Source organism: Protopterus annectens, chromosome 4.part1, assembly GCF_019279795.1.
Source record: "Protopterus annectens isolate FY-2018-M chromosome 4.part1, PAN1.0, whole genome shotgun sequence".
In the NCBI taxonomy this organism is placed as follows: domain Eukaryota; kingdom Metazoa; phylum Chordata; order Ceratodontiformes; family Protopteridae; genus Protopterus; species Protopterus annectens.
Genome location: NC_056734.1, coordinates 453,736,063 through 453,748,670, shown reverse-complemented (window position 1 = coordinate 453,748,670; position 12,608 = coordinate 453,736,063). Strand labels below are relative to the sequence as shown.

Sequence of the window (12,608 nt, the reverse complement as noted above, 5' to 3'; positions counted from 1 at the left end):
GGAGGTAATATGAAAAAGAAAGTAGCTATTAAAAAAGTACTAGATTATGACAAACATGCACTACTAGAAAAAAATGAATAAGGCTGCAAAACTTAAATAGAAAACAACCTAGTCATGACTGCTGAAAACAGGAATTGCAACAGTTCACAGACTGTCAGAACACCTCTTGCTACAAATCTATCAAACTCTGTATCAGTGTCTGGTGCTGGAATAACAGCACATTATATAGCATACTTGTGATTATCCCAGAGGTATTCTGGCATACTGAGGTCAGGATGTGTCTGCAGCTGACTAGGTAATGCTCACAACATACAAAAGTACAAAAACTGGTTAGAGCTAGGATTGTGCATGTATAATAAGCAAAATTTGGAAAAAAGCAGTCTTAAAAAGAACAAAACAAAAAGAAAAAGAAAGGTAGGTAGCAACAGTATGAAACTGTGAGTAAAAATGTAACTGTCTGGCTATGCTGTTGATATGGGCACCTTTCACACATTTTTGGGAACGTAGAATGTTTCCTTTCAACCATCCTGCCTTGCAAATTTGAATTTTCTAACATGTGCCCTTACAAACTTATTTCCAGTTATGTTAATGGAGTAAAGTTAAACTGGTGTTTTTTGCATTTTGGATAAATCAACTCAGATTAGCCAGTCAAATAGTCTCACTGAAGGAAATTGTTTAGAAGTTGTGACTAACAGAATACAGATAAAACAGGAACTGTAACTGTATATATGCTGCATGAATATGTATAGACAATCAGATGAAACCACAGGATAGGAGTAAATATTTGTTCATGTCTTTTTCTTTTTTTTTTTTTTTTTGCCTATGTAGTTTTTTTACTAGTTTGCTATTGGTTATCTTTACTTTAATTTAGAGTGGAACCATGCTTAGCCAAATGCTCTGGAGGACACCAGTTTTGTTCATATAAATGAGAGTTCAGATATACAAGGAAATACTTAAGTCAGGCTTGGGACAAGCAGTTTCATTTAACTACCTAGACAAACTATTTTATATATATATTTAGATGTAGATATAGGGTCTACCATAGGTGCTTGCATGCCAAAAGCTTCCAACATACCTGCTCATTGCTACTTGCTCAAAAAAGCAAGTCCTTTGGTTCCCACTTGATAAATTTCCTATTTTAACATAGCACTCCCCAACCCCATAAAACTACATATCCCTACCAGCACCTAAAGTCTAATCCTAAAACTCCTCAACCCTGTAAAACTACATATCCCTACCAGCACCTAAAGTCTAATCCTAAAACTCCTCGACCCTGTAAAACTACATATCCCTACCAGCACCTAAAGTCTAATCCTAAAACTCCCACCTAGTTCCCAATTTGACTCCTCACTCCCTTACCTTAAAACTCCACTCCCCCTCTCTAACCCTAAAATCCCAAATCACTCCTAAACCTAAATTTCCAACCTCCCTCCTTAAACCTAAACTCCCCAATTACTTCCTACCCTTAAAACATCTCTCCCCTCCTTCTGCCTAACCCTACCTTCCCACTCCCAAACCTAAAAATCCCTTTCCTTTCCCTAAACCTAAAATCCCCCTTTCACTCTCTCCCCATGGCTGCTTATTCAAACTCATATTCGACTTTGAGCATGAACAGCAGCTCACACTAGCTACATGGCACTTGAGTCCCTCACTTTTAGGCAGTATTTTTTGAGTGCTTGGGATGCAAGTGCCTGCAGTGAATCTATATACCCCTCTATCCATCGATAACCCCCTTTTTCCTATTTTTGCACATGGGGTCATCTACAGAAAATATTTATATCACCACGTGGCTTGCCCTGCCGTAGTTCATCCACGCTACACACTTGCATTTATAGTCATACCTATGGCTAATTTATTTATTTATTTATTGCATTTGATTACTGGGAAAGTCCACTGGGCCTGACAAACCCATTTTCAGTGGAGGCCTGGGGAGAAAAGCTCCACAGTTATATATACAGTAAAATTTGAAACAGTACAGTAATAATAATGTGTGGAGAAAAAGCTTTACAGTTGTTTGAACAGACAGAAATTTTAAAGACAGTACAGTAATCATATATAATCAACATTATAAACAATACAGGGAATAATAGACATTTTGGGACATAGCAACTACGTATTTTTATACAATGAATTGTGAGTAAGAGATCTCAAGAGGTGAAAGGCAGCGAGAAAGGCTGACATTCTGAAATAGTGACAGTTAGAATAGAGAAAGCATAGCAAGGGAGAGAAGTAGAATTATATGCCAGAGTGGTATAGGGGGAAACAGAGATAGTAAGTTGAGGGGTCAGATTTTAGGGTTATTGGTAGAGGTACAGGAATATAGCCACTGTGTGGTGAGATGAGATTTAAGTGAGTTTTTAAATGTAACAGGATTAGTGATTGCTCTGAGTGCAGGGGGAAGATTGTTCCATAGTTTAGAGACAGAAAAGGAGTATGACATATGACCAGCAGAAAGCTTAGGTTTGTCGACATTTAGTAGTAGTTTATTTTCAGATCTAAGTTGCCAGTTTGAGTGGTAGATGGTCAGTATACTAGTGAGGGAAGGACAGGCATCAGGGAAATAGATAAGTTTGTGGGCGATGATAAGTTGTAGATATAATAGATGGTGGGGGAATTCTAGCCAGCTGAGTTCTTGCAGTGTAGTACAATGATGGGTGGAGAATTTGGTATTAGTGGCAAATTTGGCAATTTTGTTGTAGCATGAATTTAGTTTGTTTTTCAATGAGAATTGTATGTTTGTAAGGATGTGTGCACCATATATTTAGAGTGTCCAATCCACTTACTGCATGTATTTGGAATGTGGAAGGAAACTGGAGCACCAGGAGGAGACCCACGTGAACACAGGGAGGACATACAGACTCCTCACAGAAGCCCCCCCCCCCGCCGATAATTGAACCAGGGAACCTCTTGCTGTGAAGCAACAGCAGTATGTGTATATTTATGTATATGTATATGCATATGTGTATATATATATATATATATATATATATATATATATATATATGTGTGTGTGTGTGTGTGTGTGTGTGTGGGTCTATTTCTAAATTTCAAACTTTCAAAACATTGACTTTCTTATGGTCGAGACCATAAGACAGAAGTTTTGAAACTTTGAACCGTTTAAATGGAGATCACTATTCAGCACAGAACAGGATATTTACCATTTTTCTCAATGTAGTGTGATCTCAGAGTTGGTATATTTAATTAGCATGGGGTGTGGAGGGTGCGGGGGGGGGGGGCTTGCCACCCTGCAAAAACATAAAAAAAGATTTTGTTTTTTTTCCATTTAAACTTCAAACTTTCAAAACTTCGATCTTATGGTCTCGACCTTAAGAAAGTCGACATTTTGAAAGTTTGAAATTTAGAAGCAGACCTGTCTATGTATATTATCCAGTCATTTACAATGGTAGCTAACAGCAGTATCACTTTATCTGGAGCACTATCACTCACATTGACTGCTGGATGAGGTTGTATCTGACTGAGTTTGTCTCAACAAACTGAAACCTTCAGCTGCCATTTTCCATTAAAAGTAACAGGCAGTATGGTTTGCCAACTGTGCTTCATCAGTGATTCCTTTGGGTTGGGAGGTTTCTGCAATTATGGAGTTGGTAAATACCATATGTAAAATCACAGGATATGGGGAGATGACCTGCCCTTCACATGGCAGGGTACAAAAACACTTTATTTATTTATGTAATACCTGATTAGTTGTGCTCAACAAATTGGTTACTCACCAGTTTGCAACTCAGTGAGTCATAGTGGAAGACATTCAGACTGCTGACTGTTAGTTAAGTACAGAATCATAATAGTATGAGCAAAGGCACGTATACATTTGCACCATTCCCCTCTCTTGATGTACATGGGACTAGCTTATTAAAATAGGGGAAGCCAGAGAACAGAGGGTTAAAATTCTAAAGTAGTTTACTAATAGTCAGTATCATACGAGTGCATGACACTGTGTTTTATATTCATTTTTAATGGGGAGTAAGCATGCAGTTAGATTATCTGGTGATTTGTATCACCAGTTTTCAGATAAGACATCTAGGGCAGGTGCTCTGAAGTTTTCTTTGGATTTGCTTTCTGGATTCATAATCTAAAGAAAACATTATTATTATCATCATCATTATTAGTTTAATTTATTAAAATTATTCAACAATTTTATTTAACAGGTTCCCACTCCTTGACCATGATCTGCCTTCCCTAAACAATTCTTTCTCAATGTTAGCTCAGTCTTCTAGAATCCAAAAAAGCTGTGTTTGTGCCACATAAGAACCAGTTTAAATCTGCATCTAGTGGAAATGTATGGCAAATAAATAAATCACAAGAGTTAAGCACTTTCATTCTACTCTATTAAGAACTTCATAAAAACTAATACACTTATTCCATTTTGCTTTAAATAACCAGTGTAATCACATGACAAAAGAAAATCTTGCCAAGCCATTCTTAAAGAGACAGTCATCTTAAAAAAAAGCTAAAATATCAGAACTTGCTGGTTTAGAAAAATCCCCTAAGTAAACATTCAAAGGTATGTACTAACTTTTAAAATTTCTTGTTTTTTACCTTAAAAAGGTGCAGATTTCTAAGAGAGGTGGAAGTTGGGCAAAAAAGGCTAGAATACTGTAAAATGCATTTGCAGTTTTTGTTATTAAATGCATTTAGACACCAGGTTTAAATGAATATTTTTCTGTTAACAGTGTCTTAAAATTAAAGGCACTAAACTTATAACCTACTGTTTACAACTGACTACTTATGATTTTAATTTTTACTGCAGTTGCATTTTAATGTCACAATTTTTTTTAAATATTTTTTTAATATGTTTTGAATTTTAACCAGTAAGTTCTGAAATTTTAGCATTTATGAGATGACTGTTTCTTTAAGAATGGCTTGAAGAGGTTTTCATTTGTCATGTGATCACACTGGTTATTTCAAACAAAATGGAGTTAGTGTATGTAGTTCTGATGAAGTTCTTAACAGAGTAGAACAAAAGCATGTAACTCTTGTGATCTATTTATTTATTTGCAATACATTTCCATTGGATACAAACTTGAACTGGTTCTTGGAAGTCACAACTAGAGTGTTTTTTGGATTGTCTGTTTGAATATGCTTGCACTGAAGCTTTTTTATTTAATATTATCAATCTTTCAAAATGCCTTCCTCTGTACTTTTGTTTCACTCATACTTCATGCAGGTTATCCAATCTAATATAATCTCTCTCTCTTCCCCTCATTGCTTTTCATTCCTTCTTTTCTTCTCCATTTTATATATATTTTTTTCATGAAATCAAGTACATTCTTCGCCTGCCAGTGTCTTGCCGGATTTTGAAGGCATGTTTAGCAACCCTCACATTCCATTTCTGTCCTCTTCTCCCCTCCCCTTAACACCACACACCCAGCCAACCACTCCTGCAAATCTCTACTCTGCTGTGGTCATGCAATTCAAATTTTCTCTGTTCAAAATCACATTTTCACCATTTCTAACTTACCATTTGCTTTTCCTTCTCCTAGTTTACATGCCAGTTAGAACTCTACCACTTTTTTCCTGACCTAAGCTGTTTTCTTTGCTGTGATTTCTACTGTCCTTCACCTGTTCTCCCCCAGCAACATTAAACATATTTATCTGTTCTTCAGCCATTGTGTTTTTGTCCCTCCACATTACTCAGAGTTTCTTCCCATCTCACCTCAGATGATCAGACCCTGTCTTCACTGCCTTCTAATAATATAAGTTTAAAAGAGCTGGTGTTATCTGCATATTATTCCACAGAAATGCAAAAACACATTTACCACAAACAAAGAATATGGCTTTATGCCGAGGGTCTGTAATGTGGGGCAATACTGCAGAATAGTTCTGCTTGGTAAATCAGATCATTCCTATATTCCTTTGTGGCAGATGTCACCTTTATTATACTGTCAGTGAGAAAGGAGAATTGTATCACTATTATTATTTTTCTCACAAAGTTATAATATGGGGAAAAGCAGCAACAACTGTACTTAGTGCAGCAAAAGCAGTACAATATTTTTTCATGTGAATGCAATTTTTTTATTAAGAATTCCTCATACAAACTTTTGGAGTATAAAACACAGTCACCTACATTTTCTTTTCCTGTTATATCTGCATTAGCTGTGTCACCAAACATCACGAGTAAACATTTGTTGTACAAACACATTTAGTGTTACCCAGACACCTGGAGACCTGGATAGTAGGAAGTTTTATAAATGTCCAAACATTTAAAAGAATGATATAGGATAAATGTTGGTGGGAATTTGGCTAACTTGTGGCTAACTGGCCATATCACATGCATAGGCACCAACTCCCTTCTGGGGTTGAAGTGAAGGTTAGATGACACCTGGATTATAGTAATCACAATGCTGACAGGGAAGAATTTGGTCTTTACAGCAAAACTCAAAACCAACATAAAGACCAACATCAATTAACTGTAGGAATAAACTTCTAAAGAATGTTAGAAAGTCAGTGTTTTGTCAGACCAGCTACATATTGCATATTTTTACTCAAGACAGAGCTTACCTGTGAAAACAGGTGTCTGAAGAATGTATCCAAGAGCTGGCTTCTCTCTTGCTTTGTAACTGCATTCTTTAAAATATCTTGCTCACTCATTTCAGAAGTTTCCAGAGGTAGGTCATTCCTATCCAGATAAGATCTCAGCTGCCTTATGAAATCTTCCCGCAGGTTCTCTTCTTGGAAAAACAATACCTAAACACAATTCATAGTGCACATTAAAACATGTTTTCACTCTCCAGTTTGTTGGCTGCACCAGTTATTGATTTTATTAAATGACTGTATCATTAGTCCTTTTTTTCTATCCCCTATAGCTGCCAACCATTTAGTTGCCAGTGTTGTAACAATGTTATGATGTAGTCATCATCCAGGCAGCCTTGTTTTTTTTTTTCCTGGCCATAAACCTTTCCAACAAAGGCTAACATATATGTTTGCAGATGTAATAGTCTGCTATGCCTTCCATTGTGAATGTATGTGTTTTTGCGCTCATCCAAAGAAGGCCACCAAAGGGATGTGGTTTGACAGGGAAAGCAGACAAGTCTAGCCCACATACCATATGCTATGTACACCTATCTATTGTAAGTACTGGTACTGGTATAACAGTCCACCTCCCTCCACCAGGGAGGACTGAGCCACCACTGGCCACTCCTTCCACCCTCTATCATTAAATTCTCCACAGCCTAGACTGCTAGTCAAACCCAGGGTTGCCTGCATCACAGTCAAGCCTTTATCCCTTTACATCACAGATCCTAAAAATCCTATGAGATCTTAACAATGACCAGAGCTACCAGTACATTCATAAGACAAAACTTAATATAATATCTCACCTTAAGGCAGAACAGTTATTAGACAATATTTTCTAGATTAGAATTATCTTCCGTTACTGTTTTTTTAGATTAGTTTAAATTATATTCCAAGACAACTACATACTAGTGTTTTGGCATTTGACTTTGATATGACATACATCCCATCTGCAAAGGCCAATGGAAAGGATAGATCTTCTATACACAGGTACAATGAAGGGTCTCTGTTAGCATGAATTACTGTATTTGATACCATTAGACAGCATGGTCACTACATTAGTGAATATCATATATCTATATTTCAACAAGCATTTTATAGTTTCTGTACCATTACAGATCATGGCTTCCCAATTAGTTTTTAATAAAAACTTACATCTCCAACATCCCTTAGTAATTTTTATTGATATAATTGTGTTATCATGTATCGTCATGAGAACAAGACCTTTTTTAAGGATATGTAGACATATGGAGGGTGAAAAGGGCTTCTGCACAGAAAACAGCTATGAAAATGCCTACATGTCTCTTAGATGTTATAACAGTATGGCTGTAAGAGCAAATACAATACTGTGGTACAAACCTGCTGGTGGTGCTTGGGAGATATGCAAATGAGCAATACATCATGACTAGCACTGTTAGTGCTATTTGTAGACAGGGATACTATGGACCATCCTTAAGATCTACCACTGCATTACAGTGCAGTTATGGAGATCTTCCAGTTGTGCAGAAGTCATGAATTTGTCCATGTAACATCTGTAGTAAAGTTTGTAGTGCTACTGTATAAGCCCTGTGTATCTATGAACCATTCAGTAAATGCACACAGGACCCATTCACATAATACATATGTATATAGTATAACATATATAGTTACACAAATGACACAAGCCTGCATACATACATACATGGCTTTAGATACAAATATCTGGAGACAGATATAGTGCCACAAAACACATGCAAAAAGCAGATACCCACATCATATGCTACTTGTGAATAGCTTTGCCCCTGGCAGACAGGTGAGAGCTTTACTTCCTACTGTACAGCGCAGTAGAGGTGTATACCAGACAGGGCTACTAATTTCACTCACTGACTAAATAGCTAGTAGAAAACTCTAATGACATGTAAATAAAATGCAAACAGCAGTGGGTGATGAGACTAATACAGTTCACAATTTGCAGTTGTAACTAAATGAATACAATGAGGAAAAGCTGATTAGAATATTTGCACTTTCTCTGTTACATACAAGCACAGTTTCTATAGTGCTGCACCATGAAGTTTGACAAAACAAACCCCCTGAAATCCTACATATTTTATAGGAAGATATCTGTACAGCCCTATAATAACTCATGTTACAGTGCTTCCTTTATACAGCCTGAGTTATGTAAATACAGATACAGATGCTGTTTCCATTACCCTAATGATCTCGGAACACACAAACATGTGCTGGTTGCATCCTTCCCACTCCATTTTCATATTATCCAAGTATGAGGAGAATCTTTGCAGTGCAGGACAGCCATGGCACCATGTTGTCTATCCTTTTTATTCCTTTCTCCTTCACCTGCACCCACAAAACTTGCATAATCTCTTTGCACTGACTGGTGCTGACAAGAGGCCATGGTATGCACATTCCCATACTCTTACAAACCTGCTGTAGTGTTGTGTGATTTTGCATGCATCTGTTATGTCTGACTAAAGCTACACTGCTACAAACTAAAATGCCCATCAGCAACTACATGAAAGAAATGGCAGCTAAGTTACACAAATCACTTAAATGTGTGTGTACTTGTAGGTAAATTGCTTTCTCATGAAAACACCTAGGAAGACCCTAAGTAGTTTTCTCAGGGGTACAAGCCCCCTACATCTGCCATGGGGGTTCTCTGACTCCTCCAGACCTTTAGTTTTATATTCTCATTGGATAGATTGTAGTTATTAATCCCTTTTTACTGTCCCCTTTGCCGGATGACCATTTAGTTAGCACTGGTGTGACAATGTCATTTCTCAAAGAAACAAAGAAAGTATCTCTCATTCTCTCAGAAACACTGTGATCCTAGACTGCAGTAAAATTAACTTAGTTCAGTAAAATACATACACACATTACTCATAGAAGAAATGAAGAATGAAAAATGAGCAATAAAGATTCCAGCATCAAAGCTCAAGCCTCTGTTAAATAAGCTGTGTAGAGCTGAAACTTATACATTTGGAAAAAATGTATTGTGATTATTTTTATATTTCAAAAGCACTTTTGATACAGATGCATGTCATGAAGGATTTGCAGGCCAACTCTAAAAATCAGAGGGTGCAATTCATAAATGTTGTGTTGCAGTGTTGTGGATCATGAATCTACTCTACAGCACCCGTGATCCAATGGAGGAGGTGCACTGAGCTGTAAGAAGATGATGGAGGGATACAGCCAGAATCAGAATAGTGTAATATGGCTGTTGACTTAGTTACTCCGTCATTTAAAATCAGTTCTGGGGCATGGGCCTATCTAAAACCAGTTCTTAGTATCTGAATATATGAAGACAGCATATGACACTGACACTATGCACACGCATGCAAAAACGTGTATTATTTTCATATGTGAGCATAATTTCATATACTTACCATACATTCTCCACATACACATACACTTACAAACAAAACGTTGATGTGTGTTGTGTGTGTGTGTGTGTGTGTGTATATGTGTGTGTGTGTGTGTGTGTGTGTGTGTGTGTCTGTCTGTCTGTCTGTATGAGTGTTTAGTACCCTAATATGTTAGAAGCAGGGGTAGGGGTAGGGTTAGGTGTTACAGTTAACACATGATTAACTAGCATTACTACTATGCAGACAGTGCTTATGGTTGCAAGTTAGTGGTTGGATGTTTTTCTGTTGTTATTTGTGGCAACTATTCATAAATTAGACTAATTAGTTTGGTTGTGTTTTGCAATCAATGTCAGTTCAACTATGTATGTTTTTGATCTCTTGTGCTGTTGATGTACTTGCAGAGATTTAATGTTTTATTGAAAGTAGATTTTACAAATAGTAATATGTGTGTGTGTGTGTGTGTGTGTGTGTGTGTGTGGTAAGTAACACGGATTGATATACATATATGTTTTATATATTTTACAGACTCAGAAACTGTGTTTTGCAGTAAATGTATTCATTTGATGTGTGTGTGTGTGTGTGTGTGAAAAACTACAGTACACTGACCCTAATCCTAAGGTCCATCACCCCTAACCTAAACATCTGTCATCACACACACACTTACCCCACCCCTAACTACCTCAACCACCCAACCGCCCTAACCGAGCGTCGGCGCAATCACACACTTACCTAATTCAGCCATTTCGATGATCTAATACAGACCCAGTCTTTATCATGAGGCATGTGAGGTGAAACAGGAGCACCCAGTGAAAATATACTCATTGAGAAGGAGGACATACAAACTGCACAGTAGCATCCCAGTCATGATACTGGGGTTTGGGTTAATAGTTAAAGTGCTTACCTTAAAGACACAGGATGCCAGGTATGATTCTCAGATGGGATAATTGGTTATGTTTAAAATGGCCTTAAAGGGTAGTTTGCATAGTATTAGCCTATATAAAATGGAAACTCAATTACTAAAAAACAGTGATGTGAATCACTGCACAATTCATTATCCACAAGTTACTGTCACCTAGTCATTACTGCTAGAAGAAAATTCATTGTTATAACATCGCTATCAAAACCTAGCTTTTAGTTTTCAGTCAGTAGTGTCTAATGCATTTTTCTGCAGGCCTGTATTTAATCTTGCAAGAATTTATCAGCAGTAAGATACATATCCTAAACAGAAAATAACCACTCATGGTGAAATTAAGCAACTAAGTATTCACATTATTATCATTGCTGTATATGAATATGCTCACCAGATCATATTCATTTGGAATGTGAAGTAAAAGAGCTTTTTGTCCTTTGTTGTTGGACTGAACCACTTTCACGCTGCTATGGCTTCCCAAGTTAATAGAGCGTATCAGAGTATTTCTGATGTCCAGTACTTTGATTGTCTTTTTATCAACAAGTTGAAGGCATATGTCCCGAGTTTTCTCCTTGGGCCCTTGCCATTCTGAAACTAAAATGTGAAAAAAAATTGTTAGCCCACATAAAAATAAATCAGCACAGTAAGTTTCTGCTCCTTGCCTTCTTGTCAGCTTGCATTTCTAGTCATCCAAGTATTACTATGTTCAAAATAAAGGGGGATAAAAAGGTATTGTGTAATATTAACCAAACTTTGTTTTTCACAGAAAGAGCTGATGCGATTAACCATACTGTTGGATAAATGTGGTTAATCTGTTACAACTGCACATTGCTATATGCAAGTACACTCTTAAATGATGAAGTAATATATATTTTATATTTAACTACATGAATGGAAATAATTTATGTGGGTTTCAAGTGTAACCTGGATCTCTGACTGGGAATAACATTGTAAAAAACATGAAACTAAAAACATTAGCTCTCCTTTCTGTATTTCTATGCAACATTTTGGTCAGTGTAAAGGTTAATATACTAGACTTGTACTCTCTGATACCTCTGATTCCTTTAAGATCCTTTGCATTTTTTGTTGCACCTTGCTGCTTCTTTTGAAGCTGCTTGAAGTCTTTCTTGTGGTAATGAGAAACAATGTATGCAGCAATATAGCACACTGTAAAAAAAAACAAACAAAAAAAGTATGAATAGATGTACTGTGTAGCACTTCAATGTCTGTTACTACAAAAGGCAATAAAATGATAATGCCTGTTCCTGCTATATCCCACAGGAAGCCAGAATGCAGATCTACCTCAAAACTTTACCATGTGAGTCTTCTCCAGCAGAAGCATTTTGTTTTTTCAAGTCAACTGTTTACAGAAACAAAACTAAGCTCACAATGAGCCATATTCCAAAAGAGTTGCTCTCAGTGTAAGTCTGCCCTGATTGTGAAAGACTTGTTCTCAGTGTAAATGAGTGACTTTGATGTAAGGCCAATCTATAACAGGCTTACTAGCAGGGGACAGATTCTAAAAGACATGCTCTTGGTGTTAAGTGGCGACTTACACTGATAACAAGTCCTTTGGAATCAGGCCCGTAGTTTTTACATAAGGTACTTAGAAAATAGTAGAGTATAATTAAGTGTTATTGGAATAGATTCCTTCAATCTGAAGGATTCATGCCATTTAATCTGTGGTTTCAAAAGCTAAGGCTTACTTGATAACATTTACATTAACAGAAGTATGCATATGTTACAATTTAAAGTTTTAATTGAAAAAGTTAACTGCTTTAGATATTTTACAACAATATAATCAAAGG

At 36.7% G+C, this 12,608-nt stretch overlaps 1 protein-coding gene across 2 annotated transcripts in view; it reads right to left on the bottom strand.

Moving 5' to 3' along the window:
* The window catches only part of LOC122800916 (dual oxidase 1-like), a 250,375-nt gene that overhangs the window by 108,788 nt on the left and 128,979 nt on the right, over positions 1-12,608 (bottom strand). For both annotated transcript variants that reach the window (XM_044070274.1, XM_044070275.1), the window contains exons 16-18: positions 11,854-11,967; positions 11,192-11,394; positions 6,520-6,705 (exon numbers count right to left, since the gene is read on the bottom strand). In XM_044070274.1, coding sequence (XP_043926209.1) covers positions 6,520-6,705; positions 11,192-11,394; positions 11,854-11,967 — 503 coding nt within the window. The remainder of the gene's footprint in view (positions 1-6,519; positions 6,706-11,191; positions 11,395-11,853; positions 11,968-12,608) is intronic.